The sequence below is a fragment of the Balaenoptera ricei genome, chromosome 9 (genome assembly GCF_028023285.1).
Source record: "Balaenoptera ricei isolate mBalRic1 chromosome 9, mBalRic1.hap2, whole genome shotgun sequence".
In the NCBI taxonomy this organism is placed as follows: Eukaryota; Metazoa; Chordata; class Mammalia; order Artiodactyla; family Balaenopteridae; genus Balaenoptera; species Balaenoptera ricei.
Window position 1 is genome coordinate 94,312,557 of NC_082647.1, and position 16,896 is coordinate 94,329,452.

Below are 16,896 nucleotides of genomic sequence, written 5' to 3' on the forward strand. Positions count from 1 at the left end.
TATCGTTAGTAGGTGTACTCTAAGTTTATCCATTTTCACCACCAAACAATGTTCTATTATGCAAATAAATCACAATTTATCCATTCTCTTGTTGATGTACACTTGGATTGCTTCCCATTATTTGCAAGTACAAATAATGCTGCTGTGAACATTCTTGCACAAATCTCTTTGTGTATACATGTGAGAGTTTTACTATGGTAAATACCCAGAAGTAGGTTCGTCATGCTGTATACACAAATTCAATTTTTACTGATATTGTAACATATTCAATGTTACTGATACTATACTACTCTCTACAAAGATTTGTATTAACCGTATTTTCTTATTTTCAGTATTCTTGATGTCCTAGCATCTGGGGTCTTGCTGACATATACAATTTGCTGTCAAAAATATCAACTGGAAAACATTAAAATGAATGGGTACATGTTTTAAGTGATCCCCTCTAATTCTTTCTTTAACCTTGGAACATAAGGAAGAGCGTGCTAGTGACAACCTCAGTTTGGGGAATTTTTAAAGTAATATATGTGTTAAGTTATTTCTTAGGTAAAAGGTAAAATACGTGTGATATTGAATATATTTAAATTAGATACGAGTGTAGTTTACATTAAAATGTACAGTGAATAAGAGACAACAGTGTAGAAACCATGGAAACTTGGCCATACAAATACTTTTTATCGGTTACTAAACTTTGTTTCCTTTAGCAAGATAAGTCAGTTGAGCCAACAATACTTGAATTCCTACTTTAACTATGTTTTCAAATTAAATAAACCAATAGATGTGAGTCCCAACTTATGCTATTAAAATTTCGAGGAGATGAATTGGTGGGGAGTTCAAATCCTGTTCTGACGGCAAGACACGTGGATGGGAGCACTGAAAATATCTCAGCCGTAGTCAGGGGTTAGTTCTATGGCACATATAAGTTACTTGGAAAGATGAGGCTTTGGGAAAAATTCAACCCCTCGTACCAATGAAAAAAATGAAACAAAAATACCACCAAATGGTGAACCAGCAGCAGACAATTTGTGAATGAAGAAAGGAGAATCAACAATTAACATACAATATTTATAAACATTTATGGGCCACATATGCACTGAATTATACAATATGTCATATATTAGGTAGAAAAAAGAAGGCCTTGTATCTCCAAGGCAATGATTTACAATGGATTTGATACCAGATTCAAAATAAAATTTAACTAAACTTCTCAGTGAGATCATCCCTTATCGTTTCAATGAGAAAATCCAATGATCTCCAATCTCATTGGAGATCATCCAATGAGAAATACTACTGCCATTCAGCCCTTTATTACCTGGGTATATTTTTTTAGCCTTCTGGAAAGCCAACAAATTCAACAGTATCAACATATTTATTTTTTTGTAGATGTGAAAAGCAAGCAGGGAAAATGTCTCAATCAGCATTTTTATCCTCAACACTTAGCACAGTGCCTGTCAAATAGCAAGCACTCAGTAGATATTTGCTGAATGAATGCATGAGTACTTATTATGAGCTAGGCATTATGTCAGCAGCTAACAAAATTTTCAGGAGTTAAATAATTTTCAAAATTCTCTACTGACTTTTCTTAGTGTAATTACAGAGTGAATAATAGAAAAAAACTGAGTAAGAGAAAAATGGCTACATTGAGAGTGTGGCTTCATAATTGCTATTATCAATGACGAAACAAAATAAAAAAACAGTAAATATATTTGACACTGTTCTTTCGAAACCTGGCCAGGCTTACAAATCCTACAGAAAATTTAATTAACAGTAAATAAAGACAAATGAACTTCAAATGGCTTTTGAACATAATTTTTATTTAAGCATGGGCTTTTAGCATGGTTCACCCTAGAGTGCAACCTTTTCGTTAAGTTAATAGAGAGTTCAGGGCTACAGGGCCATTATAATGTTGCTGGTGTTGGTACAACTTCATCAGAAATGTATGAATATGACCCGCAGGAAGAACAATCCACAAAGAGAACACAATGAAAACATCCACTGTTTTACAAATCACTCTGTTACCACAGACACAAAATGGCAGTTACTGTTAGTAAATCAGCCACAGAACACTTTAAAAGAACCTTTAGACAAGGAAATGGGAATTCCTCTGTGGGAGATAGGGTCTTCATCCACAATTTTTAAGTAGAAAAAATTTCAAGGTCAGGCATCTTTCTTATCCACAAAACAACGCTAAGCCAACATACGTTTCAAGGGGTATATTAAAGGAGATACAATATCTTTACAACTATCTTCTTGAGTAGGTATTTCAATGAATTTTCTGCAGAATATAAGTAGCCTGAAATTCAGCAGCAAAATATTGCAACATAAGTAAATACAGAGTCAATGTGTTGTTATATTGTAGAAGAGAATACATAAAGGACAAACAATGATAATTTAATCATATAAAACATGATACATAGCTGAAATACAGTCCACTTAAATAGCTTTGTGACCAAGAATGTTAAATACTGTACTAAATGCCATTTTAAACATAAAATCTCTTAAACTTTTGTGCTTAAACTTTTTTTTCTGTTAAACTATTTCTTATTTTCAATACTGCCACTGTAACTGATATTACCACAGATCACAATTTGCACAGACACATCAACATGAAGACATCTACTTATGAGAAAATAAGTCACTTGTCATTAGTTCACAGTGTGGGAAAGTGGTGTATACTCAGTCTTGAGAAGGGCTTTCAGTTAATCACCAAGTCCTTCACAGAAATTTCCTGATATCAGATGCAGTACGAGATTTAAAAGAACGGAAAACAACACATCACAAGTTGGAAGGAAAAATAAACTTTTTGATTCCTCATGGGTATCGTCTAAGTGACCTTCGTCTTCTGTTGTAGAAGTGCCTGAGCCCATGTTGTCGTGAAAAATTCATCATGTAATTTTGTTTGCGAGTGCTGTTAAAATCAGAAAGGATAGAGGCAGGGGAGGGAAAGGAGAAAGAGCATGTAAGTCCCATCATTGAAAGCACAATCTAGGACCTTAGTCTAGGTCCTAAGTTACCCTGATACTTATTTGAAAATTTTCAGGGTTAATAGGTCATGCTGACATTACCACCCCAGGACAGAACAACTAAAGATTGACACCTGAATTCACTGCCTTTGGCCTTGAAGAAATCCCCTTCTTTTCATGAGTGATGTCCGAACCAGAAAAAATGGTAAATTCTCTTGATTCATTGCAAAAGTGGACTGAAACTGTTTTTGGCTTTTTCATTTTATTCTTGAACTCTTTCTGAAAACATTTACTTGGATTGGAGTTCATTTGAGACAAAGTGCGTGCTGTACCCATTACCTTATGCAAATACATCTTTAACAAGTAGAAAGCATAATTTGATTCTTTCAGCAAACATTTTCATTTAAAGCTTAAAAAGCAAAAACAAGCAAAGGGAAAACAAACTTGTTATCTGAATCAGCTTGACCTTCCTATTTTATGCAGTCTCGGGGCAAAATGAGGAAGTAAGTTTTTTTCTCAGAAGGTCGGATTCCGCTGCCTTCCTCAAACAATCAGCAGCTTGGGTCATATTCTATAAACATGGCCTTATGAAGGAGACACCCCACTGAAAAAAGATCATAAAATACTAAGAAAGTGTAATTCAATGTATAGATGTAAATATATGTGTATATATTCCCCCCATGTATGTACCTACACGTTCATGCATACATACTCTACGTGAAGCTGATTAAAAATACTGAAAATGGATTTTAGGAGCCTGTAGGAATATGCACGATACTGGTAGAGACAGCTGTTAAAGTTTTGGTATGGAAAATGTAATTTAAAAAGGATCATTATCCATAAGGTCACTGACAAGAATCAGACTCCTTTCACACATGGAGTGGAGTGACAACATGTCTCTATGTAGCACTGAAGGGTGGTTTTTAAGTGTGAGCCTCTTAGTATTTTCCAAATTCACTGAATCTCTTGAATACTGTCTCGTCCTAAAGTCTTTTCCTCCTTAATTTTATGGGAACATAAAACGCGTATGAAGCAGGATAATGTCATGTGATGTGCTATCACCATGAAGGTCAGTCAATATGACATGAACTTGAGTCACGGTAAAGAGGTGGGAATGGGTAATTTTGCACTGAGTAGTGTATTCTTCTGAGTTATTAATGATCAACAGACCAGGCAAGGTGTAAAATGATACTGTTTTACCTAGGATATTATACTAACACTTGTAACATACAGAAACCTTTAAAATAGGATTTTCTAGATGTTTGATCATTAGAAAAGAACATTTATAATAAAATCTCTCAAAGGAAAATGCATAAAGTGAATTTCATCAGATATGTTTAATCAAAAAGCAATAGTATCTGTGCTGAAAACTTGATAAAAAGAAGACATCACATTGATATATATTTTGCAAAATAAAGTGCTAATAACTTTTCACCCTGGCTTTCTATACTATCAAAATGCTAGAAACTATAGAATGGAAACAAAATATACTCTGAAGACACTGTAGAGAAAAAGAAAAAAATCAGGTTTCGTCTTCAGGTAGCTTGACTATCCTCCTTGCTCCCCTGTATCAACCAAGTTGATCCGTTTCAATGTCATTGTTGAAGAAGGAAATGAATGTATCCATTATCCATTAGCTGCTATAAGTACTAATTGCTGCCTATGTAAAGTCTAGTTACAAAAAACGGACAACGACCTAATGTATTGAACTAATCAAGTGTCAGGAGAAAGAATCCTCTCACCTCTTTAGTCACAGAAGATTGGGGCTGGCACTAGCTGTCTTCCTGCCAGCATCCTAGGACACCTTGTGGCCCTTCCCCTGAATTTCCCTGAGCTATCACAGTGGCCCCCTAAGCTAGCCTCCACATTCTCTCCCCTTATGAAAGAAACACCACTGAAAAGATACTATGAAATACTAAGAAAGTATCACCGAATGTGTAATTGTATGTATGTGTGTGTGTGTATCTTCCCAAGCACACATACAGTGAATTTTGCACACCAGTTTCAGTAAACTTTCCCTCAAATGCTGGCTTTATCTTGTTTAAAAAAAAACAAACAAAACCATTCACAATCCCTGTAAGTCAACTTCGCCAGCTATTTCAAGTCCTCCACGTGTTCCACCTTACTCTGTTTTTCAAGTCCTTTCATCCACTACACCTCACACAGACATCTCTATTCAAACTCACCTTGAGCCCCTTCCATCTGCCTTATTGGACAATCCCCAACACAGCTTCCTAAGATTTCTACTTATTTTTCAAGTATCACATTTTCTTTCTTGCTCACCCCCTGCAGTAGGGATTTCCCCCCACTCCTGTGAACCCTCATAGTGCTCATTTTCTGCTTTGCATGGAAATGATTTGTGTTCACATCTTGGCTCCCCATGACTAAACTGCGGTGCGTGTCGTGGATGTGCCCCACTCCCTCCAGCCCCACACCATAGCGCTGAGCCTCCTGCCTGACCCCTGGGTGGTCAAGGCATGTTTGTTGAACTTATGGTGACTTACTGATTGGATTCCTGTTGTAAATCATTACTCTTTAACTCTAAGGAATAATTGCAAAGTTAAAGCAATGAAAATATTCTGTTGAAAACACATTTAAAGATATAAGGTACTCAAAGAGAATTTACAATAGTTAAAATATCTTACACGGAAAAAAGATAAACTCAGAACACTCAAGATATTTAGTTATCTTAATGCGACCGAGATGGACATGAAAGTGACCTCAATATCCGGGAACAAAGGAACATTTAATTTGAACAAAAGTTGATGTGCACATTTAATGGCTTTACAGCAACTTCTCCATATAACTATTTACTTATTATGGACTGATTTAAATTCTTCATTTTTGTATGTGAGAAAATAAATATTAACAGGTTGCAGATCTTTTAATACCTTGATAATCGATCGGTCCAGCTTGGAAGCTGACCTCTACTTTAGGAGGCATTTTGAGTCATTGGATACCCTTTAATTTTGAACACATTTACGTATCAGTAGCATATCTTTGGATCTCTGCGAATGTTGATATGCACTCAGCATTTGCTATAGATGTCTAGTGTTTTGTAGTCACATTAGAAATGGCCACATTTTCAAAGCACACTTTAAACTAACTAGTAATTTTGTTATGTAAATGTAAAGCATAAATATCTCTGGAGACAGTTAGGTTGGAATCTAACAAAGCAGATTTTTCCAGTTCATAAGCTTTTGAAAATCAAGCACCATGGGAAGCTATACCAAAGTGCTGCCTGCTTTGAGGACCATTTAATAAACTGACATGGTTATTAAACTTGTTGTGGCTTCTAAAATGTCTAAGTTATAGGATTGGGCATTAGAGGAATTTTAAACAAGTTTAAAGATCTCATGCTTATTATCTTTTTTTGTGAAGCAGATCTGAGAGCCTATTTTTGTTTTTGATACATGTAGATGTATAGTTATAGATAAACTTATAACCAAAATAATTAAGGTGTGGTGGAATTTTAAGGATTTATTTCTTCTCTGCGATTATAGGGGAGAGTATTTTTATGATAATTCCAGTGAAAGCAGGTCATATTCATCCCAAGGCATATCAACTACAGTACTTATCAATTTGCTTTGATTGTGAATAGAAGTAGGTCCATTTATAAACTCCCATTATGAGTTAAGTCATTGAAGGAAGGGAGAATGATGACTTCTTGGAAATGCTAACTTAAATTTCCATTATCACTGAGGGAATTTGGGGACTTTAGACAGCATATGAAATAATAAAATGCTTCCCTGTTTCTGCACAGGAAATACGGATATTGCAAGTTTTTTCAAGAACTAGTGACTGTGTTCTCTCGAACTGCTCTTCTTCACTGGAGCCACTATCTTAGGTTATTATTTTGAAAAAATTCGACTGATTTTTAATTGATTCTAAAGGAAATGGGGAAGATAGAGACTTGGTAGAAGTAATTTGAACTCACAGAAATTTAGGCATTTTTACTGTTCAGTAATTTATTTTTCATCAAAACAAAATGATACAATAAATAATATTTTATATCAATGCAAAAATAAGAATCCAGTGACTGCCATTATCTTTCAGAGAAATATTGATGAGAGTAGAATGGGAAGCTGCCACTGAAACTAATCAATGAAACTGCCCTGCATAGAAGAAAAAAAAGTACATTTTACTTTCAAGGCCATGTGTTTTCAGGAGGGCTACATGTAGATAAGTGTGGGCTCATATATCTTACAAATGCAGAAGGTTTCATTTTTCTTTTCCCTGCTGAATGGGGATAGGAATAATATCTGATATTGTGTACCTTGGGGAATTGTAAGGATTAAATGAAAGCTTCTAGTAGAATATGCAGATGTTTAATAAATGATAACCATTTTACCTTCTTTCCTAAGTTTAAAGTACCTCCATCAGAGGACAAATGTAAATATATATTAAAGAAGGCCAATCTTACCTAAGGATGCCTTCTTTCCTAAGTTTTAAAGTATCTCTATTAGAGAGCAAATGTAAATATATATTTAAAAAGGCCAATCTTACCTAAGGATAGCATCTAGAACTCACAAATATTATGAATAAACCCATTCCCTTTTGCCTGTTCATTTATTAACTTAGAATAGAATTAAGAAGTCTAGGCATCCTCACTCATCTCCAGCATAAGAGATCTTTTGAAAGACACTGCATTTAATCAAAGTCCCTAGCTCTTTTCCACACATTTCTATTTCCACTTTCCCCTCATAACAAACTTATAAACTGTTAACATTTCAAGAGCACCTAACAAAATCCCAGGCACAGAGTCAAACATTCAAATGAAGGAATGCTGATTGGTACTCTGGTCTATGCTCTTGTGCCCCGTATTGTATACATCAGAAAATTACCACAATTTGGCTGAACTCCGAGTTTACATGATATAGGTTTCAAGTGTTCCAGTATATTTCAGTATCACATATAACTTTGTTTTCACAGGTTTTTTTTTCAGTTGCAAAGGTCTTCTACAAAACTTCTCAGTTAACGTAGGTAACACTGATGAAACTACTAGTAAACAGTTCCCCGGAATTAGTAAGAGGACTTACCTTACTCTAGTGGAAAACCAATGACAGCAAATAATGAAATATAACACAAGTTAAAAAATGCCTTTCAACACATGCAGCACTGTGATTAGTCATAAAAGTCTGATCAGGTTTAGATGTGATATAGGATTTTTCATCTCTTTTGAAAATAAAAATTAAAGAAGTTATTTCTTATTCTTCTATACCTAATATATACATATATTTAACTTTTCTATGTAATGCAACATGCAATATTTGCTCATAACCGTATGTCAAGGTACATGTAGCTATAGTACTACATTTGGCATAAATGTTGCATATAAAGTATAAATATGAAAGTAATAGTTTAATAACTACCATTAATTTTATTATTTGATTTTTCAATTATTTACATTTTAGAACATACTTATTCCTGAATATATTAAGGAATGGGCTCTTAAAAATACGTAAGTCCTCTATATCAAACAACACAATCAAATTTAATAAAGGATAAATATGCTTTGCAACAAATGTAATATGCTGTTCTCCATAAATCATTTGTGCCAAAAATGTGACAGTATCTTAGTAATGAATACATGAGGGAATGGCCATGATGGAACTCATATTATAAAATCTGATAAATGCCTTTAGGACCATAGTTAGCAGCATATTCATTTCCAATTCTCAGCAAATGTGGTAATAATTCACTTTTTAGTAAATCAATTCACAAAGGCTGACTCTTTGCTGAGCAATTTGCTTTCAAGGTACACATGCAAAAATTGGCCCGCTTCATTGTACACATGACAGGTTGTGACTTAGACACGTACACAGGAAATGTGATGTGTGAATGAAATGCATAGTTGGGTGAGGGAGATTCTTAGGATAGAAGGATGAGTGCCCAGCAATAAGACAAAGGATTCCCTTTTATCCTAAGAAGAACCCCACCAGCATGGATCTTGTGAGGGATCTGCCCAAATGTATTCAAAAACATTTACTGAAAAACAAATATTCTACACTAGCCAATGAATTCAGAGAAATTAGGTTTCTGACGCTTGATTGTCAATGACTGTGTTAAGCTGCATCACTCAGACTTTACGGATGAGGACATTTTGTAAGCTAGTGAGGCTGGAAAAAAGTGATCTGTCAATTCAGTTCATCTGTTCTGTGGCAGATTAGCAAGGGCTTATCATCATGAAGTGCTTTTCATGTGCAGGTTTTATTGAAAAACATCATCAGAGTGGGGAGATTACACTCTCAAACAAGCATAAGGCATAAGTGACTTCGCTTGTTAAATGCTAGAACTGTGGTTTTTATCTTTATGGTGTGGGGCTTTTTCTGTATATCCATATTTATGAAACTCAAATCCTTCTGGATGGAGTATTTTAGAATTAAACCATTAAATTAAAAATATATTCTCTATCTTGCTCATTTAGGATACACTCCTAAACCTTGAAATATTTTCAAAAGTGCTACATTTTTTTCTCATCAAACTCATGTATCTTCTTGGTTAATATGGGCAGTACTGAGGTTAGACTCAAGATACCATGCGTGACCACAGTTTTTCTTTCTAGGAGTTTTTAGCATGTGTCCTTAGTGCACATGCACAAAAGCTAAACTATGGTAATAAAGCTAGATTAGGGCCAATCTTTACTCAGAAAAGAAAATATGTTCTAAAAATGTATACCTCCAACCATTGGTTGCAAAAAACATATTAGTTGCCCTCTCTGTAGCACTCAATTAGGCAGGGCTTGTATCTCTTGAGATATGCACCTCAGCGTCCTGTTCCCTCCACACTTAAGGAGTTAACATTATTAGTTCCTATAACTAAGTGTTATTATACAAAAGTATAGTTAATTAGGAGGATATTTTGAATTTAATAGGGCTTTATGGCAGTATTCCACCTCTCCATTTCTAAATATACATCTACTGCAGCAAAGTTATAATTAGTAATATTTGTGAATTGTGACATGAACCTTGGCTGGCTTCTTTGTGCTTTATTTGGTTGCAAGACACTTGGAAAAATTATTATATTTTATTTTTCTGAATTATCTGGAACTTCATTTTTAAGCTCATCAAATGAATCAATTAAAGTAACTGTTTTGTAGAGCTACTAAGGGCATATTAACTAGCAAATGCCTTAAAACTTTTTGCGCCTCTTCTGAAAAAAAGTAGTTTGAACGAATACAGTGGCATAGAAATATTAAATCCTAAGACAAGAGCAAAACATCAAAAGCATAGTTCTGAAAATATAATTTCTTTGTACCGTATTTTTTAAACAATTCATTGATTGAACTCAGCTTTATGAAGTATTTCTTCTTTCCAAAAAAGAAGGAAAACAAAGTGACTCCTTTAGTTTTAACAAATTTTAACATATTATATATATACACACACATATTTATATAAATATATAAAATTTTATGGTTACACGTGTAAAGTTATAATTTAAAATTATTCACCAAAAGAAGACTGAATAAAACTCAAGTCATGCAATACTCTGCATGTGTGGCAATGCTCTTTTCTCATTTGAAATGTTTTAGTGCCCTGAGACTTTGAAACGATCATGCAGAATAAGAGCAGACAGGTGCCTACGTGCTAAATTCTTCGAAGTCTTAAAATTCTCGAGATGGAATAAAAGTGAAGTCTTTATAAATACAGATTATTGCTCCAGAAAAATACCAGAAATGCTAGGTTTCTGGTATCTTATATAATCTGACCTCGATTCTTGTAATAATATCATGATTCTGGTTACTGCTTATAAAAATTAATACCAACAGCAGGTATACCAGAAGGTTCCCTGGGGAGCTGTGTGGTGAGAACCTCTGAGGCAGCAGGTCAACTCTGTTCTGCTCCCAAATTGTCAAGGGGTTATTTTATACCAGGGAGTATATTTGTACTTCTGACCCCACCTACTCTTTAATCTTAGTACATGGGAGGGAACTGTGTATCTGATAATATGCCTTTGAAATCCAAAATGGATAACTGCAATTGCTTGGTTGGATGGGGGGATAAGAAATATCCTTTCAAACACATGACATGTTAACAATTGTTGTATCTACCCAAGGTCAGTATTAGCATCCTGCCTTCTATTGAGGACTGTCAAGCTTTGAACTTTCCATAAAAGTTGGTAATGCTTTGTCAGGCACAGGAAGCCCCATTAATGTAAACTGTCTTGGCAAGAGACTTGAAAGATAAAAACTGGTTATTGACTCTAAATTTGATTCTCCACCAGTTTATTAGAATGAACTGAGGTGCTTTTAAAAAAGACCGATGCTCAGGTCTCACTGCAGATCAATTTAAATCAAGTAATCCGTAGGTATGGGCATGGACATTGGGACACTCATTGATGCTTCCAAAAGCTCCTAAGTGATTCTGATGTTCAATCAGAATTGAGAAGCGCTGCTCTGAAAGGAAAGTAGCCAGAGCGTAATGGCCAGAGGGTTGGTTTTTTGGTCTGTCTGGATCTCTCTCTCTCTGAACTTACCATACATCATTCGTTTTAGAGCCCAGGTTAGTCTATTCTCCTGGAATAATGCAGTCTGAGGAAATCAAAATCTAAGTAAAACATCAGCCTCATCATATAGATTCAAGTGAGTCCGGACTGTTACTTTAAACTTCAACTGTATCTTATGGAGGCAGAGCCCAGCAAGTTGTCCAAAGCAGCAGAGCGCACAGTGGGAGCTTGTGTAGGAACCGGGTTGCTCTCGGATTTGGGGATTGATATGGATGCCATGCAAGCAGGTGCCTCAGTGAAAACTAAGACGAGGGCAAAACTCAAGACTGAAAAACTCAGCTATTCGTGGCTGTGATTGAAAGAAAACAAATCTGGTAGGTTTCCTACCAATTAATTACTTAAATTTGCTTTCAAAATGACTGAAATCAGCCAAGGGACTGATCTCGTTTTCGATTTGGTAAACAGAATGAACATTTGAACCTATCTACCGAGAAGATTCGCCTCTCCTTGCCAACCACTTGGAGCCATCGGTCCGAACCCGTCGAGACATAAGCATTCCAGTTCTACAGGAACTAGATTGTTAGAGAAAAAGCAAGTCATCTCTCTGTGGAACAGTCAACCCAGTTAGGTGAGAGCGCTGACAACTTTATTCTATGGGAGAAACCATGGGGGAACACCCTTGACTTCTTAGGCGCTGGGACTGGTCACGAGGAATCTGAAACCACAAATTCTTTGTTCTAGTTTTGACCATGTCATTAAATGGAAGAATGCCCCAGGCATCTGTTGCTAGGACAGGTGTTTGTAATTGGGCACATGTCCTAGTGATACTCTGTACATCGACCAGTACAGATCCTTTTTCTTTTCAGGATGTCATTCCATTTTATAAGGCAACTCAGATCTGGTAGTAGGCATTGTTTCCCATTTACCTGGAGACTTCTGTTCGATCCAATTTAATTAATATTGTCAAACCCTTAAATAAACCTTTGCTTATTGAAGTTTTCTAAGGTATATTAAATTATATTTGGGGCTTTGTTATTTCACTGTTGACTAGAGCTGTAGTTTGCAATTGTGGAAGAGTATAAGCCAAAGTGGTCCCATGGGGGTTTCTCATCAGGGACAGCTCTTACTGAATTAAGGAGCATGCCATATCAAAGGAATTTCAAACCTTTCTGAAATGCACATGAGATGCTATGTATCAGATACTCACAGGACGACCTCCACATGGTCCAAAGCCCATTGATCATGACCTGTTCCATTGTGGCGTGGCTGCCACCAGCGCAATAAAACTCCTTTCATCCGTGCCTCCCTGGGTCACAGACAGAAGGACAGAGAGGTTAAACACTAGAACACAGAGAACTTTCTGGTAGGTGACTTCCAGACTTCAACTACAATAGCCTAATCTTAATCAACATAACTTTGGGTATGGCATTTAGATTTGCTTAGGTCATAGTATTCTCCTAAGCAGCATCAAGTTTTATTGGCTACTCAAGGATTTGCAATCCTTCTACATCTCTCTCCTTCCCCTTGCTCCACTAGTACCTGGAAGAGTCACATCTTTAGTCAACAAATGTGACGTGCCTTCTATGTGATGGGCACCGTACTAGACACTGGGGTACCATGCCAGGCAAAACTGACTAAGCTGCCTATCCTCAGCAAATTTTTAAACCGGTGTACCCAGCAGAAGATTAAAAATGTTGTTTCCTAAACGACTAGAAACACTGGTTACTGAGAGGGAAATACGCACAGCGCACCCTTGCATTTAATTGTTTTTCTCTCTTCCCTCTTGCCCTCATCCTGCCTCCCAGTTCTGTCTGTGGTCCTAACAGAAAACGGTAACACAACTCTGGAGATCTGAATTAGTCTTGGTTCTGCCACCACCTACTTTTGCGGCGTTGGTTCAGTAACTTCACCAAACACTGTTAATTGTTAGGATCATGTGTGACACCATGCTTTTGCTCTCTGACCGCTTACAGGGGGACGTTGTAGGACACCCTCTGAGCCTGTGTGAAGTCCTTCGGCTGGTGCTGCGCGATGACGTGCCAGGTGATCCCGTTGTTGACACTGTACTGCAGCAGCACGGCCTTGTCCACGGCGTGGGGGCCACTCAGGTCGCTGTTGCAGCTGTCTGTCTGCGACGTACTCCCAATTTGCAAAACAAACATGATTTTGCTGAACAAACACAGGGGAAACCATGTGTAAACAAAAGTCAGGAAGTATTCAAGGAGTTATACTTTCTATTTTTTTATCTTTCTCGTTCCTAAAGTCCATAATTTTCATGTTCAAAATATAGTAAAAACAGAAGCATCCAGTCTTATGACTAAGTCACATAAATGACAGTTTACTGAAATTATCTTTTACATCATACATATGAAAAATAAGCCCAGAAGGCTGGTGTTCTACACAGTGAAAATTTTGACTTTCAAAGATCTTTTTTCTTCTTATGATGTTAGAAATCTTGTTAGAGCATTTCTCCTGAAACACCTTCTGTTCTCTGCAAAGTGATATGGGCCAAATAGGCAGCTGAGGACATGGAGAGGACAAGAAATAAAACCACAGTATTTATGCTACGTGCTTTTTACAAATAGCTTCAAGCTGAACAGAATCTGGACAAGGATAAATCATCATGTTTATTTTAGGAAAGGATGTCTGGAGATCAGAGCAGAGGGAAAACTGAGTTAGACACGCAGGCTGTGGACCATATCTGTTATCGTGTTTGACGTGTCCTTTTGTTTTCACAGGCATCCTTACCCTTAGAAGATACAGTTTTTAAACATAGGAAATCTATCCTCGTAAGATTCCTAGTGATTAACAGGTGGTCAAATAAAGAGCCTGACTTAAACTGGTAAATGTATTATTTAAATGCATTAATTAATTTAAAGCAAAGTTACTTGTACGACATGGTGTGCAATCATTAACTAAGTGGCTAGTTGTAGCTATATATGGGGTCAAGGAAGACATCAGGTTGATCTAGATTATGTACATCTTTTTGGTAGGAAAAAAATTGGGGATGGGTGGACACAACAACTTCTGGCATCTATGGTTAGTTATATGGTTACTCTACAGGAATTAATTTTTTAATATTTTTATTGTTTATCATATTGAAGGCCCCCCAACCTGCCTTTCTGCCTCTGAAAATACATTACTAATATTAAGCTTCAAGCAAACATCTACATTCCCACTAACCCAACATTTAATTCTCAAAAATACTCATGCACTTTTGAGCATTCAGTGAGTAGTTTAGTATTTTGCAACCTTTATAAAGCCTTGGAATCTCTTCTTGAATTACACAGACAATAAGCTGTGTTTGCTCTGGCTAAGGTGGTAGAGCTGGGAACGGCAGGTGGGGAAGGAACCCTCCTGGGTCTCTTTTTCTCTGTCCTCTCTATTCTGAATTAGCGTGCAGCTCATAAATCATGTGAACTTTTAAAGTTCCCATCCATCCAGCCATCGATCCTCCACTTCCTTTTATAGCTACATATGCTAAATACAGGAATATGTATGTTTGCATTACTACGAATCTTCTTCACATTCACATTTATATTTACATGCTTGCATATGGTCCATATTAAATTATCTATATAGATTATTCATAACCAATTATTTATTTTTGTCAACTTTATTGAGATACAATTGGCCTCTAACATTGTGTGAGTTCACGGTGTTCAACGTGTTGATGGGATACACTTATCCGTTTCTTATATTTGGCCATTTCTCCAGGCTTATGCCTGTGTTACCAACACTCAGCCAGTGTGTATGAAGAGATACAAGGTAATTCTACACTAAATTTAAGCAAAGCATAATTCTGAGTTGTGAAAACATATAATGCTTTTTCATACCAAATTTGGATGATATTTAGGTTTCCACTGCTTAGTGACACCTGGGCCATAAAGTTCATGATCATTGCTAACAGCAGACAGTGAGGCGTTGTGACTGATTCTATGTCTGGACTACAACCCGGGAGTCGTATTACCTTGCTCGAGTGAGATCCAGAGGTTTGGTGGCAGCTTGCCTTATTTGACAGCCGTTAAAATAGAGTGAGTCTCCATGGGCATAGGGTGCCAGCTGCCCACAGCCACTTCCTATCACTCCACCTTGAATAGTCTCCCAGTTTGCCTCAGTGACTCTTGCGGACTCAAAATTATCTTTAATATAACTGGGAAGATCATGACTGAAAACAGAGCAATCATCTCCTAGAGGGAAAGGAATAGTTGCAAAAATTAGCTGGAACAAGTAGAATCATCAAAGATTAAGAACAAGCGTTCAATTTCAGATTTAATCCAATCAATTTCAGATTTATTGTAAGAATGACAAAATACCAAGCAGATATAGACTCCCAGAAATGCATGTTTCTCTTTTATTTCAGTAATTATTGGCTTGTGTTGCTGAAAAATACCATTACCTTTGAGTCAATGTTTACTAAAATATGTAGGTGCTAATGTGCTTATTTCTTGTATAAGCCCATTGTTAAAAAACTACAGCGTCTGGCTGGGCCTGTATGTTTACCAATGACGTGTCTCCAGAGGGTGATCTCACCCTGGCATTAGAGACAACCTAATTTCTTGTCCCCTAGCGTGAGTTTGTAGCAGAAGATAAGTCATGTTCTTGTTCTCCTTCTAGCTCTTATATTTGATGATTCTTGAGAGCAGAGTCTATATTTTATTCATTGTTGGATCCTAGCACCTAGCACAATATTGAGCACATATAAAATATTCCATCATGAAGCTGGGATAAATACATGAATAATAAACTGGAAATGTCTCTCAGAGACCACAGAGCTGAAATATGGCCATTTAAGGAAGGTGCTACTTTAGCTAATGTGTATGTCTTCGCATTTCTCCTTCATTGGAACAGCACAACTTTTCTCAATGTCTACAATAGTTCAAAATCGAAAGGTCATAGCTCTGTTGGATCAGGGAAGAGGGCAAATTCCAGACACCTAGGACTCCTTGTGAGACATTTGATTTGTTCATTTGCCTAAAGTTCAAATTCTCCAGCTAATATACAAACAGACCCAGTTGGTCTGAGCGGTAATGAGACCAGCGGAAAAAGATGGCAGCTAAGTAATTTCTAACCTCAGAGATGTGCAGCGGTCTACATTTACCATACTCATTTCACTTGGAGGCAAGGAAGTAGCATCTGCCAAGAAATCTAAATGGATTCTACTCAATTCAAATCTATGGGTTCTTCCATTGTACCCTTGGGGAAGCTATATAATTTGGTCCTCTTTGGATAACTCTCTCAGCTCTGAGAGACAGCAAGGCTGACTGGAAAGTCAGTTGAGTTCTGGTCTTCTTACTGACATGTACTTGCTATGTGACCTTAGGCAAGTCACTTAACCTCCCTGAGTCTCAGTTTCTTTACCTGTAAAGTGGGAATAATGATATTAACCATAGCTAATTTATGGGGAATACCATAAATACTAAATGACTCTGCTGAATGTATTGGTGGATACTGTGTAAATGGTAAAGGATAAGGCAGTGTAAGGATTCAC

General features: G+C 36.6%; 1 protein-coding gene across 1 annotated transcript in view; it reads right to left on the minus strand.

The window, feature by feature from the left end:
- Positions 1–2,463: 2,463 nt before the first annotated feature.
- RELN (reelin) overlaps positions 2,464–16,896 on the minus strand; it is a 374,678-nt gene continuing 360,245 nt past the window's right edge. The window contains exons 59-62 of the mRNA XM_059934127.1: positions 15,376–15,595; positions 13,377–13,574; positions 12,613–12,711; positions 2,464–2,905 (exon numbers count right to left, since the gene is read on the minus strand). Of these exons, the coding sequence (XP_059790110.1) occupies positions 2,809–2,905; positions 12,613–12,711; positions 13,377–13,574; positions 15,376–15,595 (614 nt within the window). The 3' untranslated portion in view covers positions 2,464–2,808. The remainder of the gene's footprint in view (positions 2,906–12,612; positions 12,712–13,376; positions 13,575–15,375; positions 15,596–16,896) is intronic.